Source organism: Canis lupus, chromosome 28 (assembly GCF_003254725.2).
Source record: "Canis lupus dingo isolate Sandy chromosome 28, ASM325472v2, whole genome shotgun sequence".
NCBI classification, from domain to species: Eukaryota; Metazoa; Chordata; class Mammalia; order Carnivora; family Canidae; genus Canis; species Canis lupus.
The window spans coordinates 9,060,676-9,076,738 of record NC_064270.1 but is presented as its reverse complement, the minus strand read 5'-3'; the positions used below and the strand labels follow the sequence as shown (position 1 = coordinate 9,076,738).

The 16,063-nt window shown below is 46.4% G+C and overlaps 1 protein-coding gene across 50 annotated transcripts in view; it reads left to right on the top strand.

Moving 5' to 3' along the window:
* The window catches only part of SORBS1 (sorbin and SH3 domain containing 1), a 228,889-nt gene that overhangs the window by 102,250 nt on the left and 110,576 nt on the right, over positions 1-16,063 (top strand). For 40 of the 50 annotated variants that reach the window (XM_035708112.2, XM_035708106.2, XM_049103277.1 and 37 more), the window contains exons 3-5: positions 6,590-6,644; positions 11,646-11,714; positions 14,489-14,584. In XM_035708112.2, the coding sequence (XP_035564005.2) occupies positions 6,635-6,644; positions 11,646-11,714; positions 14,489-14,584 (175 nt within the window). In that variant the 5' untranslated portion in view covers positions 6,590-6,634. The remainder of the gene's footprint in view (positions 1-6,589; positions 6,645-11,645; positions 11,715-14,488; positions 14,585-16,063) is intronic. The other 10 variants (XM_049103299.1, XM_049103302.1, XM_049103304.1 and 7 more) reach the window with 1 other exon arrangement.

The window sequence follows — 16,063 nt, the reverse complement described above, 5'->3', positions numbered from 1 at the left end:
GCAGCTGTGTGATTCATGCTGGTCTCCTCTGGGCAAAGCACCATCCTGGGTACATAGCAGGAGCGAGAGAAATACCATTTGAACCGTATCACCAGGCCTGTCCGTGCCTTAGCTACCATTATTCTTTTCTAGGAGTTTTTGTGCCCTTTTTTCGTTTTGCCCTGTACTGCCCAGCCAGCCCCTCTGAGCTCATAGGGGCTCTCTGGATTGTTGTTTTCCCTGTGAAAATTTGACCCCTAGGAAATCTTCCATGGCTAAAGTCACAATGTGGCGCTCCTGGGCGGTAGAGGGTGGTTCTGAGGCTCCTCAGGCCACTGTAATGGTCTAGGAATGAGGTGCTAGAATACATTGTGTGTGGGATTGGAAAGGCCGAGGTGGCTGAGGCACATGACTCATGAAGAAGGAAGAATTGACTAGACCAGGCAGCTTGTCAGGTGTGGGGTGAGAGGGGAGTGACAAGGGAAAGAGGAGAAAGCAGTGCATTCTGACGTGTGTGGGGGCAGTGATTCACTCCACGGTTAATTGGGTGCTTGCCAGGCACCATAGCAGACGTTGGGACACAGTGATGAGCAAGACCCTGCCTTGCTGGAAGGTGCTCACTGTTTGTGGGGCTCAGTGCATGAGGCCTGATTGGAGGGGCAGAGAGATTGGAAGGCAAGATGGGGGCAAGTTGGGTAACCATCTCTTGTAGCTGATTATCAGGACTTGGTGTTCAATGAACAATGGGGTGATGTTGAAAGGATCTAAAAAGGGAAATGGCCCTGGCCAGTCTGTGCATTAGCTGTGGAGGACTGATTCTCATCTGGAATTCTGTATCCATTGCCAAGAGGACAAAGGCTGTAGGTGGCCTGAGGAGGAAGAAGAGAGATAGGGGGTTTAGTAGAAGGAATAAAAAGCAAGATAAAGAGAAACTTTTTCTGAATCTCGGTTTTTGCACCTCAGTAAGGGTGTGGATTAGATTTCTGGTTTTTGAGCCTTTTTCTTTTTTTTTTTTTTATAGCCACAGGGCCCAATCATCCAAGGAAAACTCAGGAAATATAGGTGAATGAAATCAACAAAAGCACAGCTGCCCTGGTTGAAGTGAAAGGTGGGGAATGGGTGAGTGGGTTACCAGCAGTGTGGTACAAGGGGACTCATGGAACCTCCTTCCAAAACAGGCAGAAAACCAGAGAAATGGGTTGGGTGAACTGCATGGGTCCTTCTGGCTCTCGTATTCCAGAAAAAAATTCCCCAAGGAAATGAGCAGGAAGATAGGAATGAAGACCCAGTGTGCAGTCTTGTAGGTCTTTAAACTCCTAGAAGAACTGTGGAAGCCCTGATCCAGAAAGAAGATCCTCATGGCCTGATGTAAACCAGTCCACAGTGACACTTAGAAACAGGACCAAAAAGTATTTGTGGGAGGAAGAAGGAGTTAAGTGTTTTAAATTCATTGGAAAAGGTCAGTGAGGCCCTGACCAGTGCAGAAGCCAGTGTTGGGCTTGGCCGTGGGTGCACTGGAAATCTTTCTGAAGGCCATTTCAGATAATTGGTTAGAGCGGAAACCAGTTGGAGACACTCCAGGAGGAAATGAGAGGATGTGGGGGATGGCCTTTCTGATATGTTTTTCTATGGCTCCCTATCCAGAAGCATTGGTCTCTTCACAAAAACCTGGTTTTTGTGAAAACCACAACATTTTGAGCTCCCAGCTATGCCATGGGGTTCCATACCTAAGTTAATGTCAGGGCTGAGTATGTATTCTGTCGTCTTCTTGAAAAAAGGCAATGTCGCGACTCGATGTTTATCCTTTCTGGCTTTCTGAAGAACCTTCTGCACCCTCCTCAACAATGTAGAGAGTGCATTGGGAGGGAAATGACCATTAATAGAGATTGAGAAGAGGATGAGCTGTTGAGAAGTTGAAGAATTTTGACTTTGCTGTGTGGGTCAGCAAAGTGTAAAAAGCAATAAGGCCAAGCATTTATTCTGGGACTTTGTGAGCTATTACTGTTCTTTTCAAGCCATTGGAAGGAAGTAGCTACAGGTCTATATCAAATCAAGTCCCAGATTGGATTTCAAAGCCAGAGTATAACCAGAGTTTGGTTGGAATGGGGAGCTGGCTTGTTTTTAGGCAGCTACATTGGATTTAAGGAGGGTCCTGGTTATCTTGAAGTGAAGACTCCAAAATTTGTTCTAAAGGCTAAATAGAGACAGGACAGAGTTCATGACTGAGCACCCATTGAGTGCTTGGCCCTGAGGATGACACAGTTTCTCTCCTATGGAAACTTAAAAGTGTGTGTGTGTTGTGTATGTGTACATGTACACATGTCCTTAGTACGTATGTGGGAGAAGCAGTGGAAGCCAAACACAAAGGGCCCAGGAGAAGCTGGAGCACCTTTTGTGAGAGGTCTGTCCAAGATTCCTTCTTTTCCAAGAATATTTGCTGGACCTTGAATTCATTTTTACAGACAAACTCAATTCTTCCTTGGTCGTATATCCTTGAATCATCCATATAAGGAAGGGTTTTCTTTCCTTCCCCAATAAACAGCCCATATTTAGTTATTGGATCCTATTTGAGCTGGAAGCATGAGTATAACTTTTGCTTTTTAGTAATTATTCACTTTGTGTCATCAAGACTTATCTCAGAATTATAGGGTCATGGAATTAGGGAGGGACCATGCAGAACCATTAATTATCCAGATGCATTCTTAACAAGCCTGGCTACTTCACATTTTGTTCTTCTGGTGGAATGTCTATGTTGATGCTGTGGCCCTTTACCCAAGTACGGTAGGTCCTGACTGCCCAAGCTTGATCCTTGCTGGCGCACCCCAGCTGTGACACTGTGGAGGCTCCTGCCATTTCCTGGGGGATAGCTGTCCATGTTTAACTGTGTGGTTTTGCCACGAGATGGCACTGTTCATCTCTTTGGCTTTTACCCAAAGTTGCCTGCCTCCTTTGGAGGCGATTTGTGGGAGAAATTCCAAAGACATGCCATCATATTCACAACCAAATCAAACCCTTTACAGCTTAGTTTTTAAGTAAATATTAAGTGTCAGGGGGTTTTATGTAAAATAAACTATCACATTCTACAAATGATTTTAATAGCTTGCATTATCTCTGAATAAACTACGGAGACTAGATTAGGATGTTCAAGGCTTACGTCCTGCTGGTCAGACTCCATTTGTGCAGCTTCCTGAAACCATCCTCGCAATGCTGACTCTGAGCTCTCCAGGTTGAGAGACAAAACCCTTAGCTGAGTCACTTGGGATTCAGATCTGGTTGGCCTCACTTCAGGGGAGAGGAATGAAGATTCTCCTCTCAGAAAGAAACCTTTGGGACTCTTTCCTCCCCCTTATCTTGTGTCAGTCAAGATTCTTGGGTTGCAAATGACCAGAAACTACCTCTAGTTAACTCAAACCAAAAAGGGATATATTGGTAAGATCTTGGGTAGTTCAGAATTTGTGAGAGGCTGGAGAACTGCACTCAGAACAGAGGCAGGAATTCAGGAGGCTGAGTTAGATGCAGTGAGAGCTGAAATCAGGCCCTGCAATAATCTAGATAGGAGGTCATGGCCATAGCCACCACTGGTGAGGACTGGACACTGAGCACCCTCCTTGGCACAGCTGCCACTGCCACCCTTGCTGCAGATTTTATTTTAAACTGCCCCCTCCTTTGTGTCACCTGCTACAGATTTAGTCACCAAATGAGAGCATGCAACAGAACCTACTACCCAAAAAGTCTGTATCCAGAGCTCGTGCTCCCCTATGCATGGTCATTGTCACCTATCACTGTCATTCTAGTTCTGAAGGTATTAAAATGGTATCCTACCACCCTGGCTCCATTCTCCTTCTGTCTTATGATCTAGCCACTAACTAGTTAACACCTGGCATCGGGGTGAGGGGGCCTCCCAGAGAATGCTACAACTGGCAAGTTGCTGGGCACTTGCGGCAAAGTAATGGTACTTTGGTTATTTTCCCTGACCTGGATGTACATTAGATCAGTTTGTAAGCAAGAGTGGGGTTGACACTTAGAAATCACTAGTGTTTATTTGAAAAATATTGCATGTGCAAAGGGCTACCCACATATGACAGTGATACTGTGTGTGAGTTGAGGCATCTTTTTCGTCTGGTTCATGGGACATTTCCATTCATCTCTTTCCTAGCCTGAGAGGCGTTTGTGCTATATACTTATTTTTAAAATTAAGATGAATTAAACTGTTCAGAGGGAATTGGTAAATGAATTATGGAAGGTTCATACAATAAAATATTACATAGCCATTAGAAGAATGAATATGATAGTAAAAATCCAGAAAAATGTTCTTGAAATCTTTGATTTAAAAATTAAAACACAAAGCTGTCTAGACATTACATTTATGACTGTGTAAATGCTACTCCACAGATAGAGGTCAGAAAGGACTGTAAAGAAAGAAAATACACATTCTGTTAAAATAGCTTCATGCTTAAGTCACTTCTTTAATCGCTTTAGAAGGTAAAGAAAACCTGGGATGCCTGGGTGGCTCAGCGGTTGAGCGTCTGCCTTTGGCTCAGGGTGTGATCCTGGAGTCCCAGGATCGAGTCCCGTTTTGGGCTCCCTGCATGGAGCCTGCTTTTCCCTCTGCCTGTGTCTCTGCCTCTCTCTTTGTGTCTCTCATGAATAAATAAATAAAATCTTAAAAGGAAAAAAAAAAAAGGTGAAGAAAACCTTAATGAAATTATTAAAATTATTTTAGAAATGAAAACATTTGGATGCTATCTTGATAGCCCTTTGGCCTTTCCTGGAAGCCAAAAACCTGGGTGCCCTGAAACCAGGATTGGAAGCCACTAGGGCATACAGAACACAGCGAGTTGTGTTCCTTAACGAAAAGAACAAATGTTTGCACAGGTTGGAGGCTATGGAAGGTCACGGATAGTCTCAGGTGTGTTTGGCGGAGACAAGCTACTGCTGATTTGGGCAGCAGAGGACTTGGAATGATTTCCTTTTTGCCCTTAGCATTCTACTCTGTTCCAAGGACAGTAAGCAAGGCAGCCATCCAGAAAGGAAGCCGGTGCCTGGCTTCAGTGTATTAAAAAGGAAACTCCTCACACAGACCCTCAGACCATACCTTGGCTGCCTTATTGCAGAATTCATGAACTACAGAGTTGATTTCCTCTCCCTCATTGATTCTCACATTTTAAAGTGCAGAGAGACCAGCTGGAGATCTTGTTAAAATGCAGATTCTGATTCAGTTGGTGCAGGGTCGAGTCTTGAGTTTCTGCATTCTTAATAAGCACCCAGCTGATGCCAGTGCTGCTGTTCTGTGGACCACACTTCAAATAGCAAGGTTCTGCGTATCCCAAAGTCTTGCTTTTCACATTGTCCTTCCAGTATGTTCCCCTAGGCCTTTTTATCCAAAATATGTGCAAGACCAATGCTTTGAAAATTACAGAATCTTGTGGAGAGAAATGAAAGACCTGCATAAAGGGACAGAGGGTCTACTCTCATGAATTAGAAAATTCAATGTTGGTAAATGTTAATTCCCCTCCAGATTGACACATAGATTCAACACGATCCCAATCAAAAGCCCAGCACGATTTTTGTTTTGTTTTTGGTAGAAGTTGGTAAGACTCTAAACTTTGTGAGAATGCGAAGGATCTAGAAGAGCCAAAAATGATTTTGAAAAAGATGGAAGTTGGAAGAGTCACACTACTGGATTTCAAGCTTAATGCTAAAGCTAAAGTAGTCAAGACAATGAGTTATGGGCTCAAGTCAGATCAGTGGAACAGAGTAAAGTCCAAAAATAGACCCACACACATACGGCCAGTTGCTGAATGGTGATATGCTAAGTGAGAGAAGCCAGTTGCAAGAGGTTCCATACACTCTGCTGCCATGTGTATAACGTTCTAGGAAAAGGGTTAGACTAAGGTGATAGAAAGTAGATCAGTAGTTACTTCAGACTTGGGATGCGACCATACTAAATGAGGGGGGTAATTATCTTTGTGGATAGATAGAATACATTCCTACCTCAGGCCAGTAGAGTATAGAACCTAACAGTGTGGCCTTGGAGGCAGTCTGTCTGGGTTCCAGTATCCCTCCCTGTACCTCAGTCTCCTTATCCATGTAAACTAATACAATGTCCGTGCTTACTCTGTAGGGTCACTGGGAGAATCAAATGAATATATTTAAAGCATTTAGAACATTTCCATATGCACAATAATATGTGTCTGTGTGTAACTTACTATCTTTTGATAATCATTTTGTGTTGTGATTTTACTTTTTCCTAAAATTTGGTTCTTTCTTTCCTTTACCTTCTCCTTGACCCATGTGCGTTCATGGAGCTTGAGGTTTTTAGTAGAATCTCAGAAGTAGATTTTAGTAGATTTTAGTAGAATCTTAGTAACCAAGGAGGAGACCTTGCTTAGTATCTCACTCAACCAAGTACGGGTGACAAAACCGAGGCCACAGAGGTTGAGTGCAGTACCCAAGGTCAACATCATGTTGTAGGTAGCCAACCAAGGACTAGAAGCCTGGCCAGGTGACTCCTGGTTCTATTCTGTTTTTATCAAGAGTTATATCCATGGGAATTTACTGTGACCCTGCATTCATCAGCTCTCTTGTGTTGTTGTTTGTTTTCCTGCAGAGCAGTTTGGAGCCCCAGTTGTAGAAGACTTGTCCTGTCACCACCATGAGCTCTGGTAAGTCGTTTTAAACCCTGTCTTTCGCTTCTGGACAAATCTGCACAACTGAGTAGTTTATCCAGGTTTCCCACTTATTCTTAAGGCCCCAACTGCATTTCATTTTTTATTTTTTGAAACCTGGGCAAGTGCCAGAGCTTCATCATAAGTTATCTTTGCTACCATCACCTTCATCATCAATGATTTAATGAGTGCCTACTATGTGCTAAGCAGCAGGCTCTACATTTCATGTGCATCATGTCCTAATTGTTTTTAATATCTCCCTTTCTCTAATTTTAGACTTTATTGAGATATACTTGGCTTACAGTGAACTGCAGAGATTTTCAGTGTACAGTTTGATAAATGTTGACCTGGGGGGCATTGTTTAATCTGGGTGATGGCAGCAAAAGTAAACAAATTGATAATTGCCCTGGGGTCCCAGCTAATAGAACACTTCCTGCATTGAAATTGGTGCAAAGAGAAGAAGAGCAGTTTGCTCACATTTTTGGTGTAGGCCTATGGTAGTGGAAATCAAGACCTAAAGAAATGACCGGTTTTGTGTGTTTTTAGTCTAGAGCTGGGGTAGAAAGCACATGGCTGGGAAAGTCAGAGAAGGAACAGGTCCCTGCTCATTGAGCAGCTGTCAGCTTTCCAGCCCAGAATTCAAGACAGAGAAGTTTCCATCTGGAGATTAAGGCCCACCTTGGCTCTGAGTGTGCCCAGGGGCCTCCTGAGGCCCACAGGCTGTGGGGGTGTTGGGCAGATGACCAAGTAGCAGCTCATTCAAGAATGGATCTCCTAATTCTGCATTATCTCTGGAGTGTGATCAGAGATCTCTGCAGATTAAAAACAAGCTTTTCCATTTATTTTTTTTTTTAAAGACTTTTACTTATTTATTAATGAGAGAGACACACACACATAAAGAAAGGTGCAGAGACACAGGCAGAGGGAGAAGCAGGCTCCGTGCAAGGATCCCGATGTGGGACTCGATCCCGGGTCTCCAGGATCAGGCCCTGGGCTGAAGGCAGCGCTAAACCGCTGAGCCACCCAGGCTGCCCAGCCTTTCCGTTTATTGACATAGTGCCCTTTTAGCTGAATCCTAAATTGTGCCAGACACTGTATGCTTAGGACCAAGGAGGACTCCAGGTGGAACAGTGCAGGGCTTGGTTCAACTGGGCTTCCTTTCAGACCAACTGTGTGGCCTCTGGGCGGTGGGGAACACTTCTCTGCATTCTCCTCTGTGAAACAGACATCATGAAAGCACTGGCTTGTTAGGACTTTGTAAGGATTAAGTGACACAGTCCTTCTGAAGTACTAAGCCCACAGCATGGCCAGTGTTCCATTCTAGGCTATTAGCTCAGATTTCCTCCTTGCAAGGAGGGGGACGTGGCTTGTTCTGATTCCTTGAGCACTTTTGCTGCAGATGAAGAGGCTACATACCTTCTTTTTCCCTTCAAGCCAACTTGGGTACTGCCAGGAGCTCCTGCTTTGTAACTCATTATTTCTTTTTATTTGCTTGTTTTTTTTTTTTTTTTTGTTTTGTGGTCATTTAAAACAATCCAGGATGCTTTTCTTTTGTTTTTGTTTTTTTTTTGAGATTTTATTTATTTATTCATGAGAGATACACAGAGGCAGAGACACAGGCAGAGGAAGAAGCAGGCTCCCTGTGGGGACCCCGATGTGGGATTCAATCCCAGGACCCCAGGATCTTGCCCCGAGACAAAGGCAGATGCTCAACCACTGAGCCACCCAGGTGCCCCCTCCAGGACGCCTTTTTTTTTTTTTTAAAGCTTCTGCTTCGCAGCTTAAAATTTCTGGATCTTTTGTCAGAATTTGCCTAAGCTGGCATTGCCAATCCTGGCATGCTTAAGGGCAGAAGGAAGAAGAAGGGAAAGGCCCGGCAGAAGGGTGAGGGTGTGGACAGGCCTGTGGGACTTCTCCCAGGTTCACTCTCAGGCGTGGTGCTAGGAGGCATTTCATAGAAAGAGTCCAAAAAATCAAGACCCTTTGACCTGATAATCCTATTCTTGGGAATTTCTGTCTTAATTTGGAGTAAACAAACATCACCCACATGAAGGTGGGGAATGAGTCAGTTCATTATGTGTATTTACTTGATGGAATGTTATACCACCATTAAAAGTGATCATTAGAAAGAAAGCAGCTATATAGAAAACATTTGTGTTTTAAACTTTGGTGCAAAGAGAAGCATGAAAATGATGCATTCTTTTTATTTCACGTTTGGACTGGGCTGCCAGTCAGCAGGGGAAGTGCTTTGCTTGTGTTCTCTCATTCATTCTAGCAAACCCGCAAAGGCCAGCATGGTGTGTGCCCCTCCCACTCTGTAGATGGGGAATCTGAGGCCTGAGAGGTTGAGGATTTGTCTGGGCTAAGCAGCCAGTGTGTGGTGGCGCTGAGGCAAATCCAGGCTGTGGAGATCAACACGCTGTGCCACAGAGGTTTGAATTGGAGGTGCTGGAATTATTTGGCAAATTTTCTTCAAGTTTCTCTGTTTCATGAGAAAGAAGAAAGGAAAGGAAATGCTTGGGGCCAGGTTGTGTAGCAGCTTAGAGCCGACCCCAGTGCTAGCACGAGGGGCCCTGAAGCGAGGCTTAGAGCCCCAGAGAGGAGATAGTGAAGAGGAACTAGGGCAGGTGCAGGGAGAAGAGAGAGTTACGGAAAGAACAGATGGGATGATGGAACCTGTGATATTTCTTTCACTTGGATTTCTGGCCTTCTTGCCAACACTCTCCTTCCATCCACCCCTAAAATGTAGGTGCAAGGGAGATTTTGGCATCTGGGAGAATTAACCTTCATCTGGAGGTGGAAGGGAGCAGCGAGTAACACAGAACCTGTGGGGCCAGTGTTCGGAGGTCCAGGCTGCTGGTGGGGAGGGTCAGTGGCCCTGTTTGTGTCTGGATCCAGGAGCATCCGGGCTGGCCCATCAGTATGAGCTGTGTCAGGGAGGGTGACCTAGTCTCAGCCAAGAGGAGCGCCTGGGATTTGAGGAAATAGTATATAAGCTATTTCATATAGAATATATTTAGTTTGTGTTTATAGAATATATAGGAGCCGTGTTTTTATTTTAAAATTTTTAAAAATGTTTCTTCCTACTGGGGGCAAGATGCCCTGTGGGACGGAGCAGACCAGAATTCAGACCATAACTTAGGGATCTTGGACAAGCCTGGCATCCTCTCTGAACTTCAAATTTCTTATCTGTGAAAGAGGAGTTCCTAACTCCCAGCTCCAGGAGACCGGGTCTAAAGGATAAAAATAAGATGCTAATTATGGAATGTTAGCATGGATCCTCCGATCCAGGCAAATAGATGTTTAAGAAACCATAGCTGTTATGATTATATTTTTGGTTTGGTTGGTTCTTGGTTGTCGGTGGGGGCGGTTACTCTAAGCACACGGGTCACATGGCTCAGGGCAGCAGGTCCTGTCTGCCTACCCACTTGTCTTCCTGGGCCTGCCTGCATGGGTTCTGGGATGTGGAATGAGGTGGGACTTAGATGCTCTCTGAGCCTTTAGCTGAGCAGAACTCAGAAAGGTCTCAACTGACCTAGAGGAGGTGACATTCAAGGTAAGCAAGCCACGAGGAGAATCTCTCCAAGGTAAGGAAAGGGGAGGGAGGTGTTCCTGGCATGGGCCTTGCAGGGAACCAAACCTAAAGGTCTGGAAGTATCTGACAAGCTCAGGGCTTGGGAGGAGATGGGCATGACAGGCAGGGGAGGAGGGAAACATGGCAGGAAAATGCTAGGACCAATGGGTAGAAGAGCCCAGGATCCAGCATGAATCGCCAGGCTTTGTCCCCGGGAGAGCACCTGGCCACTGGGTCTTGTTTGTTTGCTTGCTCTTAATTATCAAGAAGATCCGGGACGCCTGGGTGGCTCAGTGGTTGAGCATCTGCCTTTGGCTCAGGTTGTGATCCTGGGGTCCTGGGATCAAGTCCCACATTGGGTTCCCCATAAGGAGGCTGCTTCTCCCTCTGCCTATGTCTCTGCCTCTCTGTGTCTCTCATGAAAAAATAAATAAAATCTTAAAAAAAAAATCTATCAAGAAGATCAGTTAAGTTAAATATAACCAGGTAAGCCAAGATAAAAGTCCTTCTACTTAATAAAAAATTTGTATTCCAAACAATCATTTGACCATTTTGGGGAACTCAGAATACATTTTTTCTTCATAGAAATAATATACGTGACTGAATTCCCAACAAAAGACCAATATTTTTATTTTCAAAACAGAAGTAAAATACCATCTACTTAAAGTAGAGTTGTTTTTAGAAGATCCTATTGCAGTGTCTTGTTTCACTTTCATCTGTCCTGCACCCTGTGGCTTTTTAACCCAGGGAGGGCCATGGTTAGATCAGGATCTAGAAACTGCTGTTTGGATGCAGACTGACAGTGTAGGAGAAACGAAGGGACAGAACGGAGTGGGGGGAGTGGTCAGGAAGCTATGTCATCTCTGGGACAGTGACATAAGAGCCTCAATGGGGGACAATGGACAGTGGGTGGGGGAAGAGAAGCCATGTCCAGAGATGTTCCAGGGGGCAGATAGTATGCCTCTGATGTGGGACAGGGGGTGAGACGGGGGAAAGGGGGATGTGCGTGGGATGAAGGGAGGTGTCAAAGATCCCGAGGTCTCTGTCGTCTAACAGCTCTCACTCTGGATGCCCCAGGATGCAGTTGAGTTGGCCTCTGAATGAGTAGATAAGCCTTTGTCATTCAGGAAGTACCACTTTGGGGGAATTAAGCAGATTTTTTTAAAAAAAATGTCAGAAATGAAGCCATAGCAAGGAGGCAGGAGAACTTAGGTCACCTATCGCATACCTTCCATCGCCAGACAGCTTTTGCATTCTCTCCTGGTTCAAGCCACAGAACATTCTCAGAATTTTCCTGTGGCACCTAAAGGGGCCCTCCTCAGGCATGAGAAAGCCAGCATGTCCCCAACATGTCCTCCCAGCAGGACTCAATAAATGTCGGGGAGTCATAATTATAAGCCTTATTCTCCTTGTGTGTCTTTCAGAATGTGATGTTGGTGCTTCTAAAGCTGTGGTCAACGGGTTGGCACCAGGCAGCAATGGGCAGGACAAAGGTAAGCTCTTGAAGGGAAGCCTGGCTGGTATTCAAAAGCAGTTCTAGATGGGACAGAGTATGTGGGGCCTGGCCGCTGACCTGGGACGAGCAGTCACTGGTCGCATTGGTCTGTGAACTGGAGACCTGTTTCTGATGCCGACTTTGAGACTGGGCACATGTTCTTGCATCTCACAGGTCCAAGGCCACTCTTTCCCGCTGTGGGGTCACATGTTGAAAACTGTCCCTCGCTCACAGGATATGAATAACAACAGGTCAAGTACACAGATGAGGCCTTTGCCAGGTGCGAGTGGCATTTATCAACCTGGAGTCTCCTTTCCCGGCATTTTACCTTCACTGGCAGTAAATAGTGACACGTTCACAGTCCTGACCCTGAGGCAAGAACCTCTGATTGCTGAAATAACTTATTTCCATGGCATTTGTTTCATGTGCATCCTCAATGTTTAGTTTTTAAAAGTTTTAGGACAAAAAAAAGATTTCACTGGGAAGTGAATGGTGGGTCAGATGACCTTTGAGGTCCTGTTTGCCCTGTGGTTTCTCATCCTCAGTGTCTCAGCATGGCTGCCCAAGTAGCCAGGCTTCAGGGCCCCTATGTCACTTCGGCAATGTGCCATGGGTGGAATGATGAGTCCTGGTTCTGCTCTCACAGACAGACATCTGGGGAGGTCCATTGTCTTTATGGGCATGAGTTCCCTTATCTAGAAAATCAAGGAATTAGATGTTCTGCAGTGCTTATTCCTGCTTCAAATTCTGGGTTTTAGTGATTCCATCCATGCTCATCTCACTAAATTTTATGGTATCAAAGAGAGGGAGTAAAAGTCCTGTCATTGGGCACGCAAGTCAAAATGCACCATCTCTCAAAGAATAACTTCAGAAAGTGACATGTGTGGCCTTTGTAATTTCCATCTGGTTCAGCCAGGTATTCCTCTTGAGACGAGGTAAAGCATAAAGTTGGGAAGAGCAGCCAGGAAGGGAAGGCATAGAACACATGAGGAGCTGGGGAATGGGGGACCCAGTGAGTTTGGGGGTCGGTTCCTCTGTGGCAGGAGGTATCTCCTGCTGCTTCTCTGTGCTTCTTGCCACCTTGCTCCCTCCCCAGCTACCCTTCTCCACTCATGGTGTGGGACCATGTTCTCAGGGCCTGGGACAATTTTACTCTTGGGAGTTTTGAAGGGCCATGTCTATTGAGAGGCCCCAGGGGCATGTTTAAGTATCTAGGGAGCGTGGGGAGGGCTTAGGGCTCTGATGCTTTTAAAACCTGTGAGGCCATTAACCCCATACCTGTGAATTCATCCATAGAGGACACTTCAGGGCTGTGGGAGAAGGTGGCAAGTGGGGGTGGATTCCACTCTCAACTTGGGAAGACTCAACCCTCCTTTGGAAAGGAGGCAGCAGATGTAACCCTGAAGGTCATCATGGTGGCCTAGGGATGTCACTGAGCCAGGTGCCCAGACAGCTGAGCTCCAGCCTCTTCACCTAGGAGCTGGATGACTCTGAGTAGCTCTGAGCCTCTTGCTTCTTCCTCTGAAAATGGTGACATGAATCTCCCACCAGCCAGTCTCCCAGGTGGTCATAAGGAGCAGGCAATGGAATTGTGCAAGCATGTTTGTATCTCGATACATGCAGCCTTGTCATTGTCTACTTAGTCGTCAATGGCTTTATGCTATGTGACTGCCTTTTGAAGTGGCAGCATGATGGACTGGAAGGTGAACTCTCCATGGCTGACGGGCCTGCCTCCCACCTGTCCCCTTGACAGCTCACTGGCATGATTCTGATGTACTAGTGACAGTCTTGCTTCCCAAACAGCCCTTAGGCCCCAGTTATTGCATAGATGTGGGGCCATGAGACCTCTGAGTTTTGCCGTTGGGGTGACCCTGGTGCCATGGCACATGACCTCCCATCTCTATTTGCTGCCATTAGAGAGAGAAAGAGTGAGGGGAGGCTTCCCCACAGGCTATGAGAAGGAGAGTTTGGGATGTGCCCACCATGGAGGCTCCAGGGTCTGGGAAGGTGGGGGGCCCAGGGAGGCCTGCAGATGGAGAAGTAGGGGCACCCTATGAGGAGAGCAGCCGTGACCACGTCCCAGGAAGTTATGCTAGTTCTCTGACAGCCGGGCGTCAGGAATCCTGGGCTGTGTATTTGGGTGCAGCCCTGAGTCTTGAGTATGCACTGGATACCTGGCAACCTCTCGTCCTGGAAAGGCTGGGTTTAGGCAAGACCATCTGCTGCCCAACAGATGGAGGTTCTGATTTGCTCGGGGACAGAGGACCATCGTTGTCAGAACAGACACAGGAAGGACCCCAGAAGTTGTGATGGTGGGGAGGCAGCTGTGATGTCTGAGAGAACCGGGCAGTGCACCAGCTTGTTCCCTTCTGTCCCCCATTCCTCGCGGTCCTCTCCCCCGGCACAGACACCCCAGCATCCTCCCAGGAGCCCCTTGGACCCTGGGTGCTCTCCCCTTCCTCTATGTGCCAGGCCATCTGTGTGTCTGGAAATCTCCTCGTCCAGAGCTTTGGCACATTCCTGGTGTGTGTGACAGGAGACACAGATAAACGCTGACCCTGCGTATGGTGTCGGGGCTGGGGGTTTTGCCATCTTGGCATAGAACTCAGCAGGGAGAAAGCAGGCTATTTTAAATGACCACATCTACTGCTCTTCGTATTGTTCTTTTCGTGTGGGCGACTTCCTCCTATTGTCCCTGCCCAGTTCCTCAACTGCTCGAGTGTTTCCCAAATGTTCTGTCTGGATGCACCATTTATCCTTTTGTGTTTTCAGCAACTGCCGACCCTTTACGTGCACGCTCTGTTTCTGCTGTTAAAATAATTCCCGTGAAGACAGTGAAAAGCTCTTCAGGCCTGGTACTCCCTCCAGGTATCTCTCCTTGGGTTGGTTTCTCTTTTTCCTTTTTTTTTTTTTTTTAATTATTAGCAGATCATGCATGGTTTTCCTTTCTTCTAACAAAGACGTGGAAAAAAAACAAAAAACAAAAAACAAAAAAAAACAAAGACGTGGAGGTTTGATCCTTGCATGTTTAGGAGCTATTCCCTCTCACATCCTTAGCTGGTTTCCTTTCTTCCTGTGCATGTGTGCGTGTGTGTGTGTGTTCTGTGAGCCAGCAAGTCTGGGGAAGAACTGACAGATGCCTTGCCCCTCCTGTCTTTAGGAGAAGGGTCAGTCCAGAGGCTAAACACGGATGCTGCTGTGGGTCTCTGGTATGTCGGGTATGTGATACACAGAGGTGCGTGAGGTACATGGCTCTCCCTGGCAGCTTCCAGCTCCCAATACTTTATTTAAAACTTCAGAGTTAAAAACAAACAAGCAAACAAACAAACTTCAGACTTCCCTGAGAATAAATGTGTCTACACTGGGAACCGCTGAGTTGGGCTGAACTTGAGGCAGCTGCCTCAGATGCCGGTGGCTCACTGGGCCAATTCCCTCCCCAACCCCTGACTTCACCTGCGGTCACTTCCTGGCCCTCCTCTCCAAGGAGGGGGTTCCGTTCCATTGTCAGCTCTGGTGTACAGCTTCCTTCAGTGCGAAACGGCCTAAGTGAGGCCCAGGTAGCGCTTTATTCCCAGTGGTGCTTTCATGAGTTGGGCAACTCTGGCCAAGCATCCAGGAATCTAGGATGGGCTAGATTTGTCATTTGGCTGCTCGTCCTTTTTGAAAAGACCATGTATCAGTTTGCCCAGTACTTTTGTGACCTCAGTCACTTATCCTCTTGATAGGTTTGGACAAGTCACATGGTCACCAAGGGCACTGCCTGCCCTGCCACACATTGTGTTTTTGTGCTTCGCTTTCAGTGGGAAGAGGTGCTGATGGGGCAGATCTGTTCTCTTCTGTAACACCAGTGGTCATTCCGTCTGAATCAGAGAGGCTGCTGGCCTGGAAAAGGAGGAGAGGAGGCTGTGTTTCTCTCTGCCCTGGCACAGGGATGGGGAGGAGTTGACGTCTGAGCCTGCATCCTGCCCGTTGCCTGCCTTAAGCCTTACCCCCAAAATCCCAGCCTTGACAACTTTAGGTCAGAGATCCAGGCTGTGCTGTGAGCAATTTGAAAAAAAAATGAGCTGTGGGATTCAGTTCAGCTGAGCTGTATAGAAGGAAACACAGGCCTTTTAGAACCGTGTGGTTCTACATTAGTTTCTTGACTCCTCATCATTGGTTTTCCTAGAGGAGGAGCATCCGGATCTTCTGAAGCCTATTTTGAAATCCTTCTCAGTGGAAATCTGAAAGATGACCTGAGTTTGCTATAAGCCATTGTGAAGTGTGGGAGAGGTCGGCCCAGGGAAGGCTCAGCTGGGGGCCTAAGGAACGCTGTTCACTGAAGGGTTTGGTATTTCTTGTCATTTT